Below are 18618 nucleotides of genomic sequence, written 5' to 3'. Positions count from 1 at the left end.
ATGTACAGTATGCTTTAGGTACCGTACTTCCTGTGAAAGCCGAGGTGAGCTCTGTCTGTAGGTTGTTCACTCACCTGTGAAACCTGTGTTCCTACTGTTCTCTGCTATCACAGCCTGAGCTTCTGATGGGGCTGATCATCAGGTGCTGGCTTCAACTGTTTTATGTAGAAATTTGCTGAATCAGGTCAGGCTTCAGCTCTGCCCTGAATGGATGATCATAAATTCACTGTTGAAAATTAGGAAGGCATTGGGAAATGAAGCCAGGGAGCTTTCCCACAGAAGGTGAACCAAACGGGCAGCAGAGCCTGGAGCACAGCAAGAGGCAAAGACATGGTCAAGCCTCAGAGCTGTGGTGGAGCATGCTCTCCTCCCACCCACCTGGCACGAGTCAGTTGTCTGTGCCCAGAGAAGCTCCCGAATGTGGGGCAGGCTTATGTGCAATCACACGCAAAGTACGAAAGTGCCACTGGCCGCAAGATTTTAGTAGTCGCGCGGAGAAGACCCAGCCCTAATGCTGGAGATGTGACTTGCAAGTTCTCAAACGGTGACAGCGTGCAATAATGCAGGATCGCTATTCCATGGTGGCTGAAGAGCACATTGTCTGTCTGGCAAATGTGCAGTTTAGCTGATGTGTACTGTCTCTTCAACGGCCTTTTTAAACTAGAATCAAATCTAGAATTTTCCTCTGAAAGTCTTCTAAGCAGTTTTGCTCAGGATCTTTGTTAAATTAAATAACTATGTTTTCTAATTTTAGTAAATAGAATTACTGTGCTTCAGTACATGCATGTCTTTAGGGCAGACTATGTCCTACCAGGGCAAAGGACCCTTTTTTTTCAGAGAGGTGCATACACCCAATCTATTGAATACTCTTCCTGCCAAATGTTTTAGCATCACAGCAGGACAGAGAGCAATGCAGGTCACATTGCTCTCACAGCACAACCTGTCTTTTCTGCAATGTGTCTTGTGAAACTGCATTGAACTGATGTGTTCTAGATGCCATTCACAGATAGTTCTGCTAATGGTTTTATTCTTCCAAAAACCAGCCTAAGTTATGACTGCTTAATTTTTCAGATTCCTGAGTCGGATCCAGACAAACTTCCCGCACTGGATCCACCAGACATTGGCCAGATTTACCCAGTCCCAGCTAACATCAGACCTGTTTTAAGCAAGTACAGAGTGGAGGTGAGTTACTGAAAATATTTCTAAATCTCAGCTCCTTTTATTCTCTCATTGAACTGTAACAGCAAGGGTTGGTGATTTTAAAATCCTGATCAATAGGAATCATGTAAAAACAGCATATGGATCCCAAAACAAACGTGGTAAGCTCAGATCAAATTGATTCTCCAGGCCTTGGCATGCAAAGCAGTGCTTCCACCTGAGGCCAGCAAGGTCTACAGCTGTGTCCAGACCTGCTGGGAAGGGGCTGCTCCCGTGGCAGAGCGTGGCTGATGGACCTGCACGCTGTGCAGCCCAGGGAATTGTCTGCAGGAGGAGAAGTTCAGCATCAGCCACCTCCCAGGCCTTTTCTGGGTCCCAAATTTCTGACAAGCAATGTCTCCTGCCTGCGTACAAATGTCTGCACCTTCTCTGCCCTCCTCTCTTGCACCGTTTGGGTCCAAAGTCTCCTTATGTTAGAAAGCGGGGAAACGTGGCAGCTTTTCATGTCAGTGGAACGCCTGGATGCTGCCCAGCCTCACCACTCGCTGTCACTCATCCTGCAGCCTTCACACCACCTGTCTATTTGCCCATTTTGCTGTGCCAAGTCAGATACTTCTTGCATAACCTGGTGGCCTTCCCCAGAAATACCTCTTCAGGAGCCCAGCAACAGTTCCAGCTTTGCCTTCAAAGATCAAGCAGTTGAGCTGCTGAAATGGAGAGGACAATTGTTAGCTCTGCTGTACCATTTAGTTAAACTCTTGTTCTCTGTGCATAGGAAAGAGGTTTTGTTAACAGTACTTTTTTTTTTACACCAAACCCTGCAAGGTAAACAAGCCCACGAATACTCTGCTGATGCTAGAGGGACAATTTAAATCCTTAAACTTAGGTGTTCCTCTAAGTATTGTGCTATGAAGGCCTTCCCACTGCCCCCACAGTACGAGTGCTTTGTGCTGCTTGTACATTTTCTATTTTACACTGCTATGGCATTCATCTCAACTACATCTCAGGCACCCAGCTTAGAAGCATCCTCACTGTAGGCTGCTTCTTTGGACGGCTGAGCAGAGCAGCCACCCTCCCAGAGTGATTCAGATCTTAAATAGGTTAGATTGTGTTTTGGAAGTGCATCTCTGTCTCCCTTGGTTCTGGAGGGAGCCCAGGGCAATTCCACTCCTCAACCTGATACCTCGGGCACCTTAAAACCAGGGACACTGCATCCAGATCCAGACAGTTAAACTGCTATGAGAACAGGTTTATAGTTGAAGTGCAGGTTTATATAGTGTAATATGAACTCCAGAGGGTATCCAGCAAGGAAACGACACAGAATGAATATAACACAAATATTTTTGTTAAGATATTATGAACTATATTTCACACTGGTGGAAAAGGCCATAGAGCCATTATAACTACAGAAATGTGCCCCAATTTTAAGTGGGAACCTCTGGCAACAGAGCAGCATCTCACCAATCCTCACACCCCTCCAGTGCCCCTTGTCACTCCCTGACTCACTCAAATGTGTGAGTCACAGGTGCCTTTCTTGTGCCCAGGTGGCCAAGAAGGCCAACAGCGTCCTGGCCTGTATCAGCAATAGTGTGGCCAGCAGGAGTAGGGAAGTGATTGTGCCCCTGTACTCGGCACTGGTGAGGCCACACCTTGAATCCTGTGTTCAGTTTTGGGCCCCTCACTACAAGAAGGACGTAGAGGTGCTGGAGCGTGTCCAGAGAAGGGCAACGAAGCTGGTGAGGGGGCTGGAGCACAAGTCTTATGAGGAGCGGCTGAGGGAACTGGAGTTGTTCAGTCTGGAGAAGAGGAGGCTGAGACCTTATTGCTCTCCACAACTACCTGAAAGGGAGTTGTGGTGAGGTGGGTATTGGTCTCTTCTCCCAAGTAACTAGTGAGACGACGAGAGGAAATGGCCTCAAGTTGCACCAGGGGAGGTTTAGATTGGATATTAGGAAAAATTTCTTCACTGAGAGGGTGGTCAGGCATTGGAACAGGCTGCCCAGGGAGTTGGTGGAGTCACCATCCCTGGAGGTATTCAAAAAATATGTGGACGTGGCACTTTGGGACATGGTTTAGTGGGCATTTAGTGCTGTTGGGTTGATGGTTGGACTTGATGATCTTGAAGGTCTTTTCCAACCTTAATGATTTTGTGATTCTGTGAAATCCTCAGTCCTGCCAGCGTTCAAGTTGTCCACAAAGCCCCCCATGCTCCTTTTTGGTTCCGGCTCCTTTGGTCACGGCTTCTCTCACCAACTGTGACATAACCATCTCTTGATGCCCCAGCCCTCTTCTTCAGGGCACCCCATTGTGTGCTGTATAAAGTCCCATTGTTCCTGCAGACCCCTGTTTTACAGACCCGGTCTCCTCCTTGTCCTCCAGACCAGGAGCACAATCCTTTGAAGGAAAGCTGCTTGGAAACCTCCTGCCATCTGTTGCAGATCTGAGGGGTAGCTCAGCTTGCAAACCTGTTAATCACTTCTGCTTGTAGGGCATTTGCTTGCTCCTTCAACAGCTCTGACACTTTAAAGAAACTGAGCCCCTGCTCTTCAGATGAATAGTCCCCTTGCCCTGCTGAAAAGGCAACTTTTGCAAATGTGATTCTTATGGCTTGCTGTTGGCAATATCTCCTTGATAACAGTTGGATGTTATTAATTGCTTCAACTTCCACCATAATCATGAAGGTCATTGGATATCAGATTTGTTTGTTTTAATCTGGTAGTCTCGCATTCCCAAAGGGATACGAGGTGATGAGATCCCAGCAGTGGCTTCCCCCAGACTGAGGGGGCTCTGCAGGCTACTAACGTTTCTCTCTGCCCACCACAGGTCCTGTTCTGGGGTGTTCGAGAGCTGAAAAAAGTCCAGCTCCTCTCTGTAGATCGCCCCCAAGTTCTCATCGAATGTGCGGGGAAAGGAGTGAAGTCCTCTGTCATCCAGAGCTACAAGAAAAATCCCAATTTCAGTGGCCTTGCAGATTGGTTTGAAGTGGTGCGTACAGCATGCTGCTCCTTGCCTGTCTGTCCTCCAGTTAGGCAAGATGTTAATTACTATTTTCCTTCCTTTCCTGGCAAATAATTTTTCCTTTGTCTTGATTAAATACATCAGTTTTTATGCAAAAAACCCGTCAGTTCTTATGTAAAAATACTGATTTGAAGATGTTTTAAAAGACTACTGCTACAAATGTATGATGAAAGATGATGTTCCTTATGTTATAGCCCAAGTAGGCAAGGAAATATGTTGCAAACAGATTTTTACTGATAGGTTGGAACTTGTTGGCAGATAATAGGGATATTTTTAGTACTTTTTCCTTCTCCTTTCCGATTTTGCAGGGTACTACTCAGTTTCCTTTATTTTCTTTAAATTCTTTTAATTTTCCTTCGTGTGTTACTGGGCTATTAAGGGGATTGAACATTTCTTGCTCATGAGCTCTGGACCTTTTCATGTTGTAACACTTGCTGTTATGGACTGTAAATTTAATTATCACCTGTTGGCTGAGTTATGAGAGCTGGTACTTGTGGACTTTGAGTGGACAAAGGTCAGCATCAGAAAAAAATAATCTGTTCGATTTGCTCTAGTTGCTAGTGTCAAGAGAGAAGTAGTTTATAAGACAAAAGGATATCAAAATACTAACCCAGATACTAAAGTACGATTGTTATAGTATTTTTAGCTTCCATTGTACATCACATGTCCAAAGATCTCTTTTCCCTTTCATAATTCATCCTATAAAGCATGTAACCACCCAGTGTCCACACCTCATGGTTGTGCAAACTGAGGCAGATAGGGTTAATGCCCTTCAACAAAGCAGCAGTGACATTAAGACTCAGAACTGCCAACACAGCATTCAGTCCTTCTGAATGTTCCTGATTCTCAGTTTATTCTAACAAAAGGTGCTTGTATATGACAGCATGGACTCAACTCAGTAGCACAGTCTATATGGTCCACTCTGTATTCTTAAGGACAAGGCTTTGTCCAGACTTTGCAGAAAACTGTGGACAAAACTATATTGCCTATGCTGTATGCATTTTGCATTTTGAGTATGGGGAGAAGAAAGGTGGGAAGAGTAACAGTCTTATTGCTGTGCATGACAAATATTCTATACGTGTTCTGTATTTAGTAATTCTCATACTGCCGTCTGTCCTCCACTAGGAGCTGCCTGAAAATGAACTCTTGCATCCACCACTAAGCATCTGCGTGGTTGACTGGAGAGCATTTGGGAGGAGTACTCTTGTTGGAACACACACCATCAATTGCCTTAAGCAATTCCTATGTAAGACCCAGTTGGATCCTCAAGCTACACCAAACAGACTAGACATTATAGAAATTGATAAAGGTAAATGTTCAATCCTGACCCCAAATGAAAAGACAAAGGACCTACTTAGAGGCTTAACACTAGGCATGTACTTGGAAGATATTCTTTATTGCGTTGAATGTAGGGTCAAACCCTTAATGACATGATCATTTGATGATCACCAAACGTGATGATAGCATTTCTGACAAAACCTTATCTAACTTTCCATGTTTCCATTACAGCTTCATCTAAGTCATCCCAGCCTGCTGGCTTATCCCAAGAAGAACCATTTTTAGCAGATCACATCTATGCTGAGGTGGAGCAGGGTAAATGTACAGTGGTAGAGCCAGATCCATATCTCACAAATCTTCCTGACACTGACCCAGAGCACGCTGCCTCTGAAGCAGAGAAAAAGAGAAAACAGAAGGTGGGTATAGCTGAAGCTGCTAGCTAACTTTCTGTTGCAGTCTTGTAGACTTAGCCTTTCCTTATAAAATGGTCATCTCTTACTTAACACACTATCTTGCTGGCCCTTGAGAGAATTAATTAAGAATGCTTCTTTGACCCCATGTAATTTTGTTACTTCCATTAATAGATACTTCTTTTTCTTCCCTTTTGTGCTGGATGTTCATCCCATGGGCAAGCACTACTGGAGTAGTATGGTTTTTGGTTTTTCTGGCCTTGAATGATCTATTTAATTGCAACACTCACTGTGAATGACTGTGTCCATGGTGTTTAGGCAGGGATGAAAGCCCCCTTGTGTTAGATGCTGGACAAACGTGGAGCAGAAAGTGTTTCCAAAAGATCTTAGGGTCAAAGTATAAAACTGATGTCAGTCTGTGGGTGAAGCAGATAAGAAAGTACAGGAAAACAAGGCAATTCTGGTCAGCATGGTGTTTACAGTACAGTATATGCTCTAGATTGTGCACGTTGTTTTTTATTCAGATGCACATGCTCCTCCTTCCTCTGTAGTTTCTCCCACCACAACCACTCTTTTATTAACAACAATAAAAGCAGAGACGCAGGACTGAGTTTCATTTCAGAAGCTATTTCTGCAGCTACATAAAGTATGTTTCTTTAACCTTTGGTGTTTCAGTGGTCAGATGTTTCCAACAACCTTCATAATTAGGACGTCAAAGAAGGTGCAGGGATGTCTTGTTCCCTAGATGTACACACCACTATGGACCTCTCATCTGATACAGATCAATTTTAATGTACAACAGCTAAGCATAGTAAGAAAAGAGTCCTAGAGGGAACCCCGTACTTTAACCATCTGTGTCATATGAATTCTCATTCCTACTTACCTACCTATCATTCCCAGTTATCTATCTTTGCTCTGGCTTACCCAACCAAGCTGGCCACTCTCTGTAAGGGTGTAGGATGAAATACTCTTTTTAACAAGGGCCAATCTTCAGGCAAGAACGAAGTTAGTAAGATTTGCCACATGAGCAGGTGGTCTTTAGGATCTGATTTTAGCTTTTTTGTAGGAAGAGAACAGATGAATTGCAGCAACTATTGTGATTCTTTCTCCTTCCAAAAGGCAATAAAGTAATAATGGGAGTTATAATTCAGACGTAAGTGGGAGAAACTGATTTGTACCTGAATGTTTAGAATCCTTAAAACATCATTACCTATTTCCCTATGTAGCCTGTTGCCTGGTTTGCTCTTGTGGCAATGTCTCAAATGTTCAAAGTTTTGGCATCATCAGTAGGTAATATAGAGGTAACTTTAATAATATGATGATCATGATGAAGTGTCTTGGAATAAAAACCAGAGATACTAATTCATATTGCATTTTATTACCTGTTGGAAGTTGAAATTTTCTTCATATGCATTTGTTCAAGCTTGATGTCATGAGTCAGGTGATTACTTTTAATCAGTTCTAGAGTTCAATGGTGTTTCCCTCATGCTTTGGTAGGATATGAAAAAATCTACCCGACGGTCAACAAAGAGGAGAAAAAGAACAATTGCAGATGAATCAGCTGAAAATGTTATTGACTGGTGGTCAAAATACTATGCTTCTGTGCTCAAAATTCAAAAGGTAAGTCACCCAGCATGCCCAAAACTCTCATGAATGAGCAATGTTGTGAAAGTAGATTTACTGCTGAATGATTTCTTTTTGGTATTGCATTCATAATGAAGAGTTTGTCCATCATCTTTTTCTTTTGAAAGGCAAAAGGAATTTTTTCCAGTGAGGGAAAACCTGAAGACAGTAAGTAAATTATTTGCATTTTTATATTTTTTTGTACTACTAATACTTTGCTTCTCTACTATCTTACTATCAACAATTAACGTCTGGAGTACTGCCGGTATAAGGGATTCTTTCCTCTACAGCTGATCAGATGGTGGGCAGGTTAAAACTTCACCGGCAGGGTTGGCTTAACATGAGTTTCCTGTCATTCAAATCTCATGCACAAAGATTTGCAAAGTCAAAGTCCTAAATGATAGATAGTGGAGATTAGGATAATCTTAGATTGCATTTGCAACAGGTTCAGAAAAAGAATCTTCTCTCAATTTTAAATCCAATTCAACGATATAGGAACAGCTTCTGCTAGGAGACACCATAGTCAAGTGTGTTACTTCCATAGCTGAAAAGCTTTGTGTCTATCTCAGGCTGCAGCAGAATTTTTTTTGCACAAAAATCTAAAAGAATTGGCCAGAAATAAGCTCTGTGTATGTATATATGTCTCTATACATGCACAAACCTGTGGGACCTGATGAAATGCATCACAGAGTCCTGAAGGAATTGGCTGATGTAGTTGCCAAGCCACTCTCCATGAGATTTGAAAAGCCATGGCAGTCAGGAGAAGTCCCTGGAGACTGCAAAAACAGAAACATTGCACCCATTTTTAAAAAGGGTCAAAAGGAGAGCCATGGGAACTACTGACCTGTCAGGCTTACCTCTGTGCTTGGGAAGATCATGGAACAGATCCTCCTAGAAGCTATGCTAAAGCACATGGGGGACAGGGAGGTAGTTTGAGGCAGCCAACATGGCTTCACCAAGGGCAATTCCTGCCTGACCAACCTAGTGGCCTTCTAGGATGGAGTAACCACATCAGTGGACAAGGGAAGAGCTACCAATGTCATCTGTCTGGACTCCTGTAAGGCCTTTGATACCCTGCCCCACAACATCCTTCTCTCTACATTGGAGAGAGATGGATTTGATGAGTGGACTGTTTGGTGGATGAGGAATTGCTTGGATGGTCACACCCAGAGGGTAGTAGTCAACAGCTCAATGTCCAGAGGGAGATGGGTGTCGAGTGGTGTCCCTCAGGTGTCTGTATTGGGACCAGTACTCTTCAATATCTTCATCAATGACATAGACAGTGGGATCAAGTGCATGCTCAGCAAGTTTGCAGATGACACCAAGCTGAGTGGTGCTGTTGACACACCTGAAGGATGGAATGTCATCCAGAGGGACCTGGACAAGCTCAAGGAATGGGCCCATGTGAACCTCATGAGGTTCATCAAGGCCAAGTGCAGGGTCCTGCACCTGGGTTGGGGCAACCGCCAGTATCAGTACAGGCTGGGGGATGAAGGGATTGAGAGCAGCCCTGCCAAGAAGGACATGGGGGTCCTGGTGGATGAAACCCTGGACATGAGCCAGCAATGGGCACTTGCAGCCCAGAAGGCCAAGCGTATCCTGGGCTGCATCCAAAGCAGCGTGGCCAGCAGGTTGAGGGAGGGGATTTTGCCCCTTTGTTCAGGGTGAGACCCCACCTGGAGTCCTGCGTCCAGCTCTGGAGCCTTCAACACAGGAAAGACCTGGACTTGTTGGAGTGGGTCCAGAGGTGGCCGCAAAAATGATCCGAGGGATGGAACACCTCTCCTGTGAGGACAGGCTGAGAGAGTTAGGGGTGTTCAGCCTGGAGAAGAGAAGGCTCTTGGGAGACTTATTGCAGACTTCCAGCACTTAAAGGGGGCCTAGAAGAAAGAAGGGGACAGACTTTTTGCAATAGGACAAGGGGTAATGATTTTAAACTAAAAGAGGGCAGATTTAAACTAGAGATAAGGAAGAAATTTTTTTATGATGAGGGTAGTGAAACAGTGGCACAGGTTGCCCAGAGAGGTGGTAGATGCCCCATCCCTGGAAACATTTCAGGTCCAGTTGGATGGAACTCTGATCAACCTGATCTAGTTGAAGATGTCTCTGCTCATTGCAGGGACAGTTGGACTACATGACCTTTAAAGGTCTCTTCCAGCCCAAAGATTCTATGATTCTGTGTATACTCCATGGCTCAACAGGTCCTCCCCAATGAAATAGAGCTCTAGAATTTTTTTTTTTGGGGGGGACAAATGTGACTGCTTGAGCAGACTGGGAAAGAAAACAAATGTTTACTCTTACTATACAAATGTATACTGTTAGAATAGCTGCTACTCAGAATTAAAGTATAGCACCTTCCCATGCCAGAGCTAACTGTACTTAAGCAGTGATTGAGGTGATTTCTATTTTAAAGCAGGCGTTGAGATTGCTCTGGATGGAAGACATGGCCTAAATGTCAGATGGTATCATTCTGGAAATTGTAGCTGATGGTGTTTCAGTGGTCATCAGGACTGCTGCGAGATGAGGTAGAGATCAGTTCCTAAGTGAAACTCACTTGTCCATGTGGAGGAAATCTTTAGATAGAATATGTTCTACAAAGGTGTGGTGTTCACTTACAGTCAGAAATTCACTTGACATTGTAACATCCACCAATATGCTATTCAGGCAATTTTGGCATATTGTTTTTGACTGATGACTTCAGATCTTGTAAATCCTCTTCTGATAGTTGTTACATGTTTTCACCTACGATGATAAACATTACACATATAGGACAGCACTGATACAATATACACATACATATATTTCTAAATATTTAGTGATATCAAACACACATGAACAACTCAAAAAATGGAAGTAAAGTGAACTCAAAATCCAGATTTCAGCCAAAGAACCGAACCATCTCAGTGTCATTTTTGAGGGCTCACCCTCTATTTGTCGGGAAGTCTGCTTTCAATGTCGAAGTCTGGCTTGAGGCTGGTCAGATACCTCCTCCCATTGCTCATACTTCTGAGCTTTCCCAAGGTGAGATAGATACACTCTATTTTGTGATGCCTTTGAGCAGAGAAGGACTTGGATCACCTGATATGTGAAGTACCAGTCAGCCTAAATAGCAGCTTCCAGTTTTAAATAAGCCTTAAATTTTATGTGAAAGCTGATAAGATCTGTTAGTTTGTATCTGGGAGGAGTCAGAGAGGAAGGAAAAGAGTGTTCTGGGAGATGACCAGCAAGGAAGGAGTGATGCAGGACATCATCACACTTGGTCCACCAAGCACATCATGAAGACTGTTAGTCACAGAGAGGAAAAAAGGCCACCTCTCTGCTTGGGAGGAACAGTGGGAAAAGAGAAGACCGTATGCTTGACAGGTAGAAGAATGAATGGAGAAGGAGCAAGGGGGAATCCTCAAAATGTATTTTGCATCCTGATCTGGAGCATTTGACATGCTTTTCTCACTAAAAACCTGCATGATGTCATAAAATCTCTACAGGTAAGCAGACTTCTGACCACATTGCATTGATCATAGAAGAGGATCCAGAGAAAAAGAAGAAGGATAAGACATTGAAAAGAAGACAGAAAGAAACTCCAAACCTAGCAACATTGCAGGTAAGAGAGAAGTAAGGCTGAGGGGTAAGACTGTTATCCACTGTCTCCCCAAAGCTGAGTTTAGCAATGCCCTCCTTACATTTATTTCAGACACTTTGAAATTAATAAAACACACAAAATTATAGGAAACCAGGGTCTCGTAGGGTGGATGTAGCCCACTTGGCCTTAGACCTTCACTTTACCAGTATAGACACACCCAGAGACATTTGAGTGAAAAATCAGTTTTGTTGTTCACCTGTAAAACACTGAATTTGAAAATTCCAAATTTCATGTTGGAAATATTACAGCCTATTAAGAATGACATAAAAAAAGAGTATGGAAAGCATTGCTACAATTGCTAGCACATCCTCCCTGCTGGGGAGGTAATATTCAGCTTGCATTAGATTTGGTTGGGTAACGACAGAAGGAATTCAAAGAAAACTATATGGGTCATGCAAAATGACTGGAGAGATGAGGAGGTTTGAAAAGATTAGGACTGCTTGCATTAGATTGTAGCTGAATAAAGGGGAATTTGAAACTGCTGTTTCCATTTTTTACGAGATGGCACTAGTCTAGTCCCTTCTATTTCGTACTGAATAACATTTCATAAATTACAGGAGGAGAATGTTGAAAGAAAAAACATCCTTTTAAAAATGAAAAATGATTTGGTCTTTTTACCTATCCTAAAGCTCTGACCCCACAACACTGTATTATTGTCTACTTTGCTCTCATATTCTGACACATTAACATAACAGAATGGGTCAGTACATCAAAGGCACGTTGCAGGGAGGAAACAGAAGCAAAGAGCAGCGCATCCACACTGTGTTTATAAACGTTCATTCTGGCCCTTCTAGAGCCACTTCTACCTGCTCCATTAACGTATTGAAGTATTCCAGTAGTCGGGAAGGACTTTGGCTAAGGACAAAACTGCTCCAGTTTTAAGTGGGAAATTAACTTTTTTTCCTCAAGGACTTTTGCAAAACCTTGGTTTTATTAAAATCTGTATTTTCAGTCAAAATGGATTTCTAGTCATCCTGTAATAAGAAAGTTGCTATGAATATATTCACTGCACCACAAAAAAAAAGCGTTCTCCTATTTTCAAAGATTTATGAAGGAGACTTGGAGAGTGAATTTAATAACTTTGAGGACTGGGTGAAAACTTTCCAGCTCTTCAGAGGAAAATCTAATGACGAAGTTCATGCTGACTCTGAAGACAGAATAATAGGAAAATTTAAGGTGAGATTTAATGTAGATTAAATGGGTAATAATTTAGAGACTTTATGTTTTCATGCATATTTCAGGTATACCAAAGATGAAAGAAAAAGACAGTGACAGTCTGTTGCAAATAATAGGGTTATCTCTTTTAGTGGGTCTAGAATCATACTTTTCCTTCCCAATCTGATTGATGAGAGCAGCGTCCAGCACCAGGTGTTCACTGTTGTTTTGAAACAAGGAATTACAAAAAAGTTTCAAATCACAGAAGGGGAAGAAGAGATGTATTATGTGTTCCAGATTCCACTAATGCAGCTTTATTACTGCACTAGAAGTTACAGAACCTTGTCTGTAATTTTCAGTAATTTAAATGGAGGCCCTTAGAGCTACTCCAGTTGGAAACAATTGCACAGCCTGATCCAGGGCACCGTTAGGCAATCTGAAAACATAGTTCAAAGCATGAATAACATTAGTAGGATTTCAAGCACTTTGTAGTTTAGAGGGACTGATTGAACTCATTGATACCTCCAATTAGTTTGCAATGCAAATTTCTGTTCAAATGACTTGCCAGTTGCTTTCAGGCAGTATGAGCTACTCAGCAGCATGAGTCAATATTGGTTTATATGAGTTGTATAGTGGCTGCAAAAATACAGTTGGATTCTAATCACACTTGTGAAACTAACTCAATGGAATTATCAATTTGCAAATATACAGTTAAGGGCAAAGTATTATTTTAAAAATATTAATACTAAAAACTAGATTCAGAACACCTGCAGGTGTTAGTCCTTCAGATAATAAAATAGAGCTAAAGAGCATGCAAGTACTTCTTGCAATCATCAGACGTGATGATAATACCTTTGTATTACTCTATAACTCTTTGTTTTAGAGCAAAGACATTTTAAAAGATGATGTTTAGTGCAACTGAAGCCTGTGTTCCCTTTGAGTGGTACAACAAAATGTGCTGCGTATATGTATGTGCTGCAGCACAGGCTATATGAATGATGTTTAATTTGCATTCAAATGGTTGTTTTTGTACTGCACTTGATCTGTTTTTGAGGGAGATAAAAGACACTGTATTACCAGGGTTCCTTCTGCATATACCCAAGTCCTGAGGATGGCAGCTTTCTGGATGGAGGGCAGCCCCGCATCCTGCAAGGGATACCACCAAACCACTCCGTCAAAGTCCTCATCAGGGTTTATATTGTGGCAGTAAGTAGACAGATGTTCTTTCAACTTTGAAATACCTTGGATATTTCTTTTCAACTCTGTTTATCCCTAGTGTCTTCGCAGTGAAGCTTCTGGAAATCCTCATCCATGTGGGAGAATTTTTTTTTTATCATGAAACAGTGTCTCATGTTGTGGACATGGGTATTCAGAGTTGAAAATGTTGCATATTCCTCATGACAAATCACTTTACTTGTTCAAAATGAAAGGGCTAGAGACATAGCTAACATAGTAATGACAACCTGTTCCAGCCACATTATGCAAATGCAGTCAGTTTTAATCAGTAGAGTTATTTCAAAATTACACAAAACAAAATTAAACAAAACCTTCTCAGTAAGGGGGACATGGGAGCATATTTTTTGAAGGCTGTTCCAGCTGATTACATGCTGGAATTTCATGTAATCAAAGTGGTACGGAATAAGGATGGAGAAAGAGGTACAAATACAGAGGACAAGATGATGAGGGAGCACAATGTGAGAAGTGAAAAGGGTAGAAGGAGTTGGTATTTCAGACAAATAGGAGTTGCAAGTGATCTAAGAGGGGAAGAATGGCGTGCAAAGAGACAATGGCAAACAAAACAGAAGAGAAGAGTTGGAAGAGGTGACTTTGTTTCCTGAATATAAAGACTTCCAAGCCACCTTATAAATACAGTCTGAAGAGTTGTTTTGCACTGTTCAAGGATCTGGGCCAATGTTTTTGGGAAACCTTTCCTGAATCCTGCATGTAGCCCAGCGTTGCCTCTCCAGTTCATCTCTTTTTTTGTCGTAGCAGTGGGACAGCTCCACCTTTGCAAACTCTCTTCTCCTCCAGATCATCTTTTCTGAGTAGCCCGCAAAGCTAAATGCCAAGTTTTGTATCACACAAGGCAGGCAAAGCCCCTGCACTCCCAGAACACTCTGGGACTGGGCAGGAAACCCACAGTCCTGTGGTGTGACTGTGCTGCATTTAAGCAAGCTTCTTGAGGACACAGTTTTTATTCCTAACAGGCATTTAACCTCAGCCCAGCTGATCCAGATGGCAAGTCAGATCCCTACATTGTGCTGAGACTGGGCAACACAGAAATTAAAGACAGGGAAAACTACATCCCCAAGCAGCTAAACCCAGTATTTGGAAGGTCAGTGATGGCTTATTTTCTTATTGAGGGGTGATTTCTGCTTTATCACTTGCTACCACGTTGCTGTTACTATTATATAGTGCTTGTTATATGCTGATTTCTGCCTGCTTGGATGTTTTGTAATTCTACTGCTTAAAATGTTGAGAATTGGTGTCATCCTACATGATTATAAATTATAACACATATACAAAACACATCATGGAATGCAATCTGTGAGAGATTTTGCAAAACGATGCATGAGAGGAAATGAGACGACAAATGATCCTGTCTTTGCATATTAATGCAATTGTTAACTTTAAAGTGAAATAAATATAAATATCAGCACAGTAAAGTGTGATTTCACAACCTTTGTTGCTGTTTCAGGTTGAATAGAGTGCCAGATAAATCTCGTGATTTTAAGGGTAGGACAAAAAACCTAGGTATTCAAACCCACACAGTCATCTGAATGGGGGAGCCAGGGGCAAGCTGTCAACTTGGTATTATCAATGCTTTATACTTATATTATTAATCTAAATGGTTGTGATTTTTTCCCATTAAGTTTCCCTGTTCTAAGAAGGTTGAAAATGTTTTGAATTGGGATGGAGCTATTCTGTAAGAGCATCAAGACAGAGAAACAACTATACTATGTTGGACTGAAAGCCCCTTAGGCCAGGGTCCTGCCTGCAAAAGCAGAGACTTAAGGAAAAAGTGTAAGGGAAAAATACAAGAACAGAGTGGTCCCTCCGTAGCAAGCCATCTCAGTGTCTGTGATTTATGCTCTTCCTTAGTAGAGGTTGCAACTGAACTATCATTATGAAAAATGTTAAGCACAGATGTTATAGATGCATATAGATGGAATGAGAAATCACCACTGTGGTTGGTACATTTAAACTAGATATAAGGAAGAAATTTTTTTATGATGAGGGTGGTGAAACAGTGGCACAGGTTGCCCAGAGAGGTGGTAGATGCCCCATCCCTGGAAACATTCCAGGTCAGATTGGACGGGGCTCTGAGCAACCTGATCTAGTTGAAGATGTCCCTGCTCACTGCAGCGGGGTTGGAGTAGATGACCTTTAAAGGTCCCTTCCAACCCAAACTATTCTAGGATTCTGTGATTCCATTACCTGTCTCCTCCAAAACCTGCTCTGCTGTTGCTCCAAAATTGACTTTGGCCACTTTGGGCAAAACTCGTCCCTCCAGGAGACAAAGCTCAGTGTTGTTTGTACTTCGGAGAAATCGGCAGCCAGTGTTGCCCTGACGAGGATGTCCTGTCTTCCACTAATTGTCAAATCCCTTTTAGAATCACTTTTCTATTTTCAATTTCCCTAAACATCTCAGTGACAATTATTCCTATACATTAAAAATGCACTGCGTAAAAAGGGAATTCTGATCTTTGCTTTTTTGAAACTTGTTTTAAAGCTTTTGCCTAGCCATTTTGTTGCGTTCCCCCAGATTCCTATATCCAATATTTAATCTGGAGCTTTTGGAATAAAACAGAAAAGGCTCAGATGTCCCTTTTGGGGGTTCTGAAATGTGTGTGAGAACTCCTACACATACAGCTTCGTTAGCCTTGTAATTTCCATACTTCCACCTCTGTTGGATTCATGATAAATCATTGCAGCTGACCAGTTCCGTCCCATTGCTCTCTCTACTGTAAGTAGGAACAATCTTAGAACTGTATAGGCGGTGGTAGGGAAGCAGGAGAAAGAAAATACTTCCGCACTGTGTGTTTCCAATATGTTCAGATATTTCATTAAAACAAGAAATGCCACCAAGAAAACCCCACTGCTTATTAGAAAATACACTGTCCACACATTGCTTGCACAGTTTTCATTAACTTAGTCCTTTAGGCTTCAAAACTGATTTTTGAAGGCATGTAGTTCTCATCTTTTGCTGTAGATCATTTGAAATCCAAGCTACATTCCCCAAGGATTCCTTGCTCACAGTCCTGATCTACGACCATGACTTTGTGGGAACAGATGATCTCATTGGAGAGACTAAAATTGATTTGGAAAATCGTTTCTACACCAGGCATCGAGCTACCTGTGGGTTGCAAAATAAATATGAAATGTAAGTACCTCTTCAGACAGCAACAGAGAGCAACATGACTTGACTTGAAGGAAAAATTCCAGATGTTGCTAAACATTATGCCTTCTCCAGCACGAAAGTGTCACAGGAGGTATTTTAATTAGATTTCACCAAAGAGCTTAGCAGCGGCTTTGGTTAGCTGCCAGCCTGAGTAGGCACTGGATATTTTAAAATTAACAACACTGCTTATTCACCAAGTATTTTAGATAGTAAACTGCCCATGTATAATGTACCTGCTTGATAAACTGCCTTTGGACAGGTATAAAGGGCCAGGAGCAGAGCGGGGCTGCTGGCATGGCCTCTGTAACAGAAGTGAGTCCCAGGGTGGTGTTGCTGAGCTCCTGGTCCCTGTCATCGGCTGCGCTCTCAAGGATGCTGTGCACAAAGATTAATTAATGCACAGAAAGTCAAACTAAAATAACTCTATTGCCCTGGGGTGGGGTACTAACCTGGGAGATGTAGGTTTGGCATTCTTCTCCTATTATTGTTTATTTTATCTACAAAGAGTGGACAACACAAAAGAGCAATCCAGGAGCACAAACCAAACCCCAAGACTTCCCTTGCCAGCTCAGTCTCCAGTGTGAGCTATTTCTTTATGTGTTTGTTCCAGGTTCCAGATAATCTCAGCTTCTCCTTTGCATGTGGGAGCTCCAGAACACTTCTCCTTAAATGGAGGTAGAACATGTAGACTTGAATTCTCTAGGTAGAAAAAGGAACAAGCTCTGATCCTTTTCCTTTTGGGGAACATGCCAATGCCTGGGCTACTTTAAGCTGTGGGTAAGGCTGCCTCAACTTCTGCGGTGTTTTAAGAGGAAGAAGTGATTGGCCCCAGGACCTGACCAGACAGAGGGGGTGTTGCAAATCAGAAGTAGCGCTGGACAATTCAAAGGAAATGTTTGGCTGAGCAGATGTCAGGGCCACTGACCATGAAGCTAATCTCTGCATGGGAAGTCCTGATTTGCCAGTGCACTTTGCTGAAGGAAAACCTCACCCATTTCTCTTCACTCTGTTCCCTCTTTGCAGAGAAGGGTACAATGCATGGCGAGATGCAACCAAACCAAGTGAGATCCTCACTAAGCTGTGTAAGGACTACAGAATAAGTGGACCCTTCATGAGGCCAGGGGAGATACAAGTAGGAACAAAAGTCTTCAAGGGACAGACAGTCTTCACAGAGGATGAGAATGGTAATGAAGTAGTTCATCGTTCTTCAGCTGCATTGTACCAAGAGGCTGCCCAAGCTGTAGGTGGGGCCCTGTTGTGCTATGCACTCTTGAGTCAGATTACTGGAACCTGTCTCTGCTTTGAAATACTCATATAACTGTGGTGATGAAGGCTGTGTCTATGTAAGCTGTTACCATAGCTTAATTGCAGAGAATCTGTAGGGAGAGACAGAGAGCAATGCTGATGACCTGACATCCCCATGGTGGGTATTGAGGCATACTTTGGACCAGCTCCTGCCTGATCCCAAGGATGGGATGCCCAGGACTGATTGGAGTGCAGAAGACCCTCTTGGAACATGTGTTCTGTCTTAGTTTCATTTGAAAGTAGTGCAGCTTGCATGCTCCGAGATCCTCTCACACAGCAAGTCAAAGTATGGGAAGTCAGGGAGAGTCTTTTCAAAAATACATTCCCTGTCTAAACTAAAGCACTAGTGTAGAAAGACCCAAGAAGTGAGAAGGGGGAAGGGAAATGCAGATGAGAAGTGAGTTATCCAAGGTCAAACAAGTCCTCTGTTTGACCACAGTTAGGTTCCAGGCTGCTTACCTGCCGGTCCTAGTTTGCCTTGTTGGCTTTCCTCTCTGTTGTTTTTTTCCTCCTATAGATTATTACCACTCTTCTGAAGACTTGCTTCAGACTGCTATTCTGAAGCACTAACACAACGCTGTATAAATTCAGGCATCTGTGAGGTCCATGAATCCAGTGGGCAGGACAGA

At 42.5% G+C, this 18618-nt stretch overlaps 1 protein-coding gene across 1 annotated transcript in view; it reads left to right on the top strand.

Annotated features, from left to right (window-relative positions):
* The window catches only part of FER1L6 (fer-1 like family member 6), a gene marked incomplete at both ends in the record, with an annotated part of 90156 nt that overhangs the window by 51992 nt on the left and 19546 nt on the right, over positions 1-18618 (top strand). Inside the window, 12 exons of the mRNA XM_081996879.1 lie at positions 1072-1182; positions 3982-4143; positions 5302-5485; positions 5686-5870; positions 7362-7484; positions 7616-7655; positions 10973-11088; positions 12172-12303; positions 13363-13488; positions 14490-14617; positions 16496-16666; positions 17708-17868. Of these exons, the coding sequence (XP_081853005.1) occupies positions 1072-1182; positions 3982-4143; positions 5302-5485; positions 5686-5870; positions 7362-7484; positions 7616-7655; positions 10973-11088; positions 12172-12303; positions 13363-13488; positions 14490-14617; positions 16496-16666; positions 17708-17868 (1639 nt within the window). The remainder of the gene's footprint in view (positions 1-1071; positions 1183-3981; positions 4144-5301; positions 5486-5685; positions 5871-7361; positions 7485-7615; positions 7656-10972; positions 11089-12171; positions 12304-13362; positions 13489-14489; positions 14618-16495; positions 16667-17707; positions 17869-18618) is intronic.

This window comes from Phaethon aethereus (assembly GCF_964289735.1).
Source record: "Phaethon aethereus genome assembly, chromosome: 2".
Classification (NCBI taxonomy): Eukaryota; Metazoa; Chordata; class Aves; order Phaethontiformes; family Phaethontidae; genus Phaethon; species Phaethon aethereus.
The sequence above is the reverse complement of the archived record's forward strand: the minus strand, read 5'-3'. Positions and strand labels throughout refer to the sequence as shown.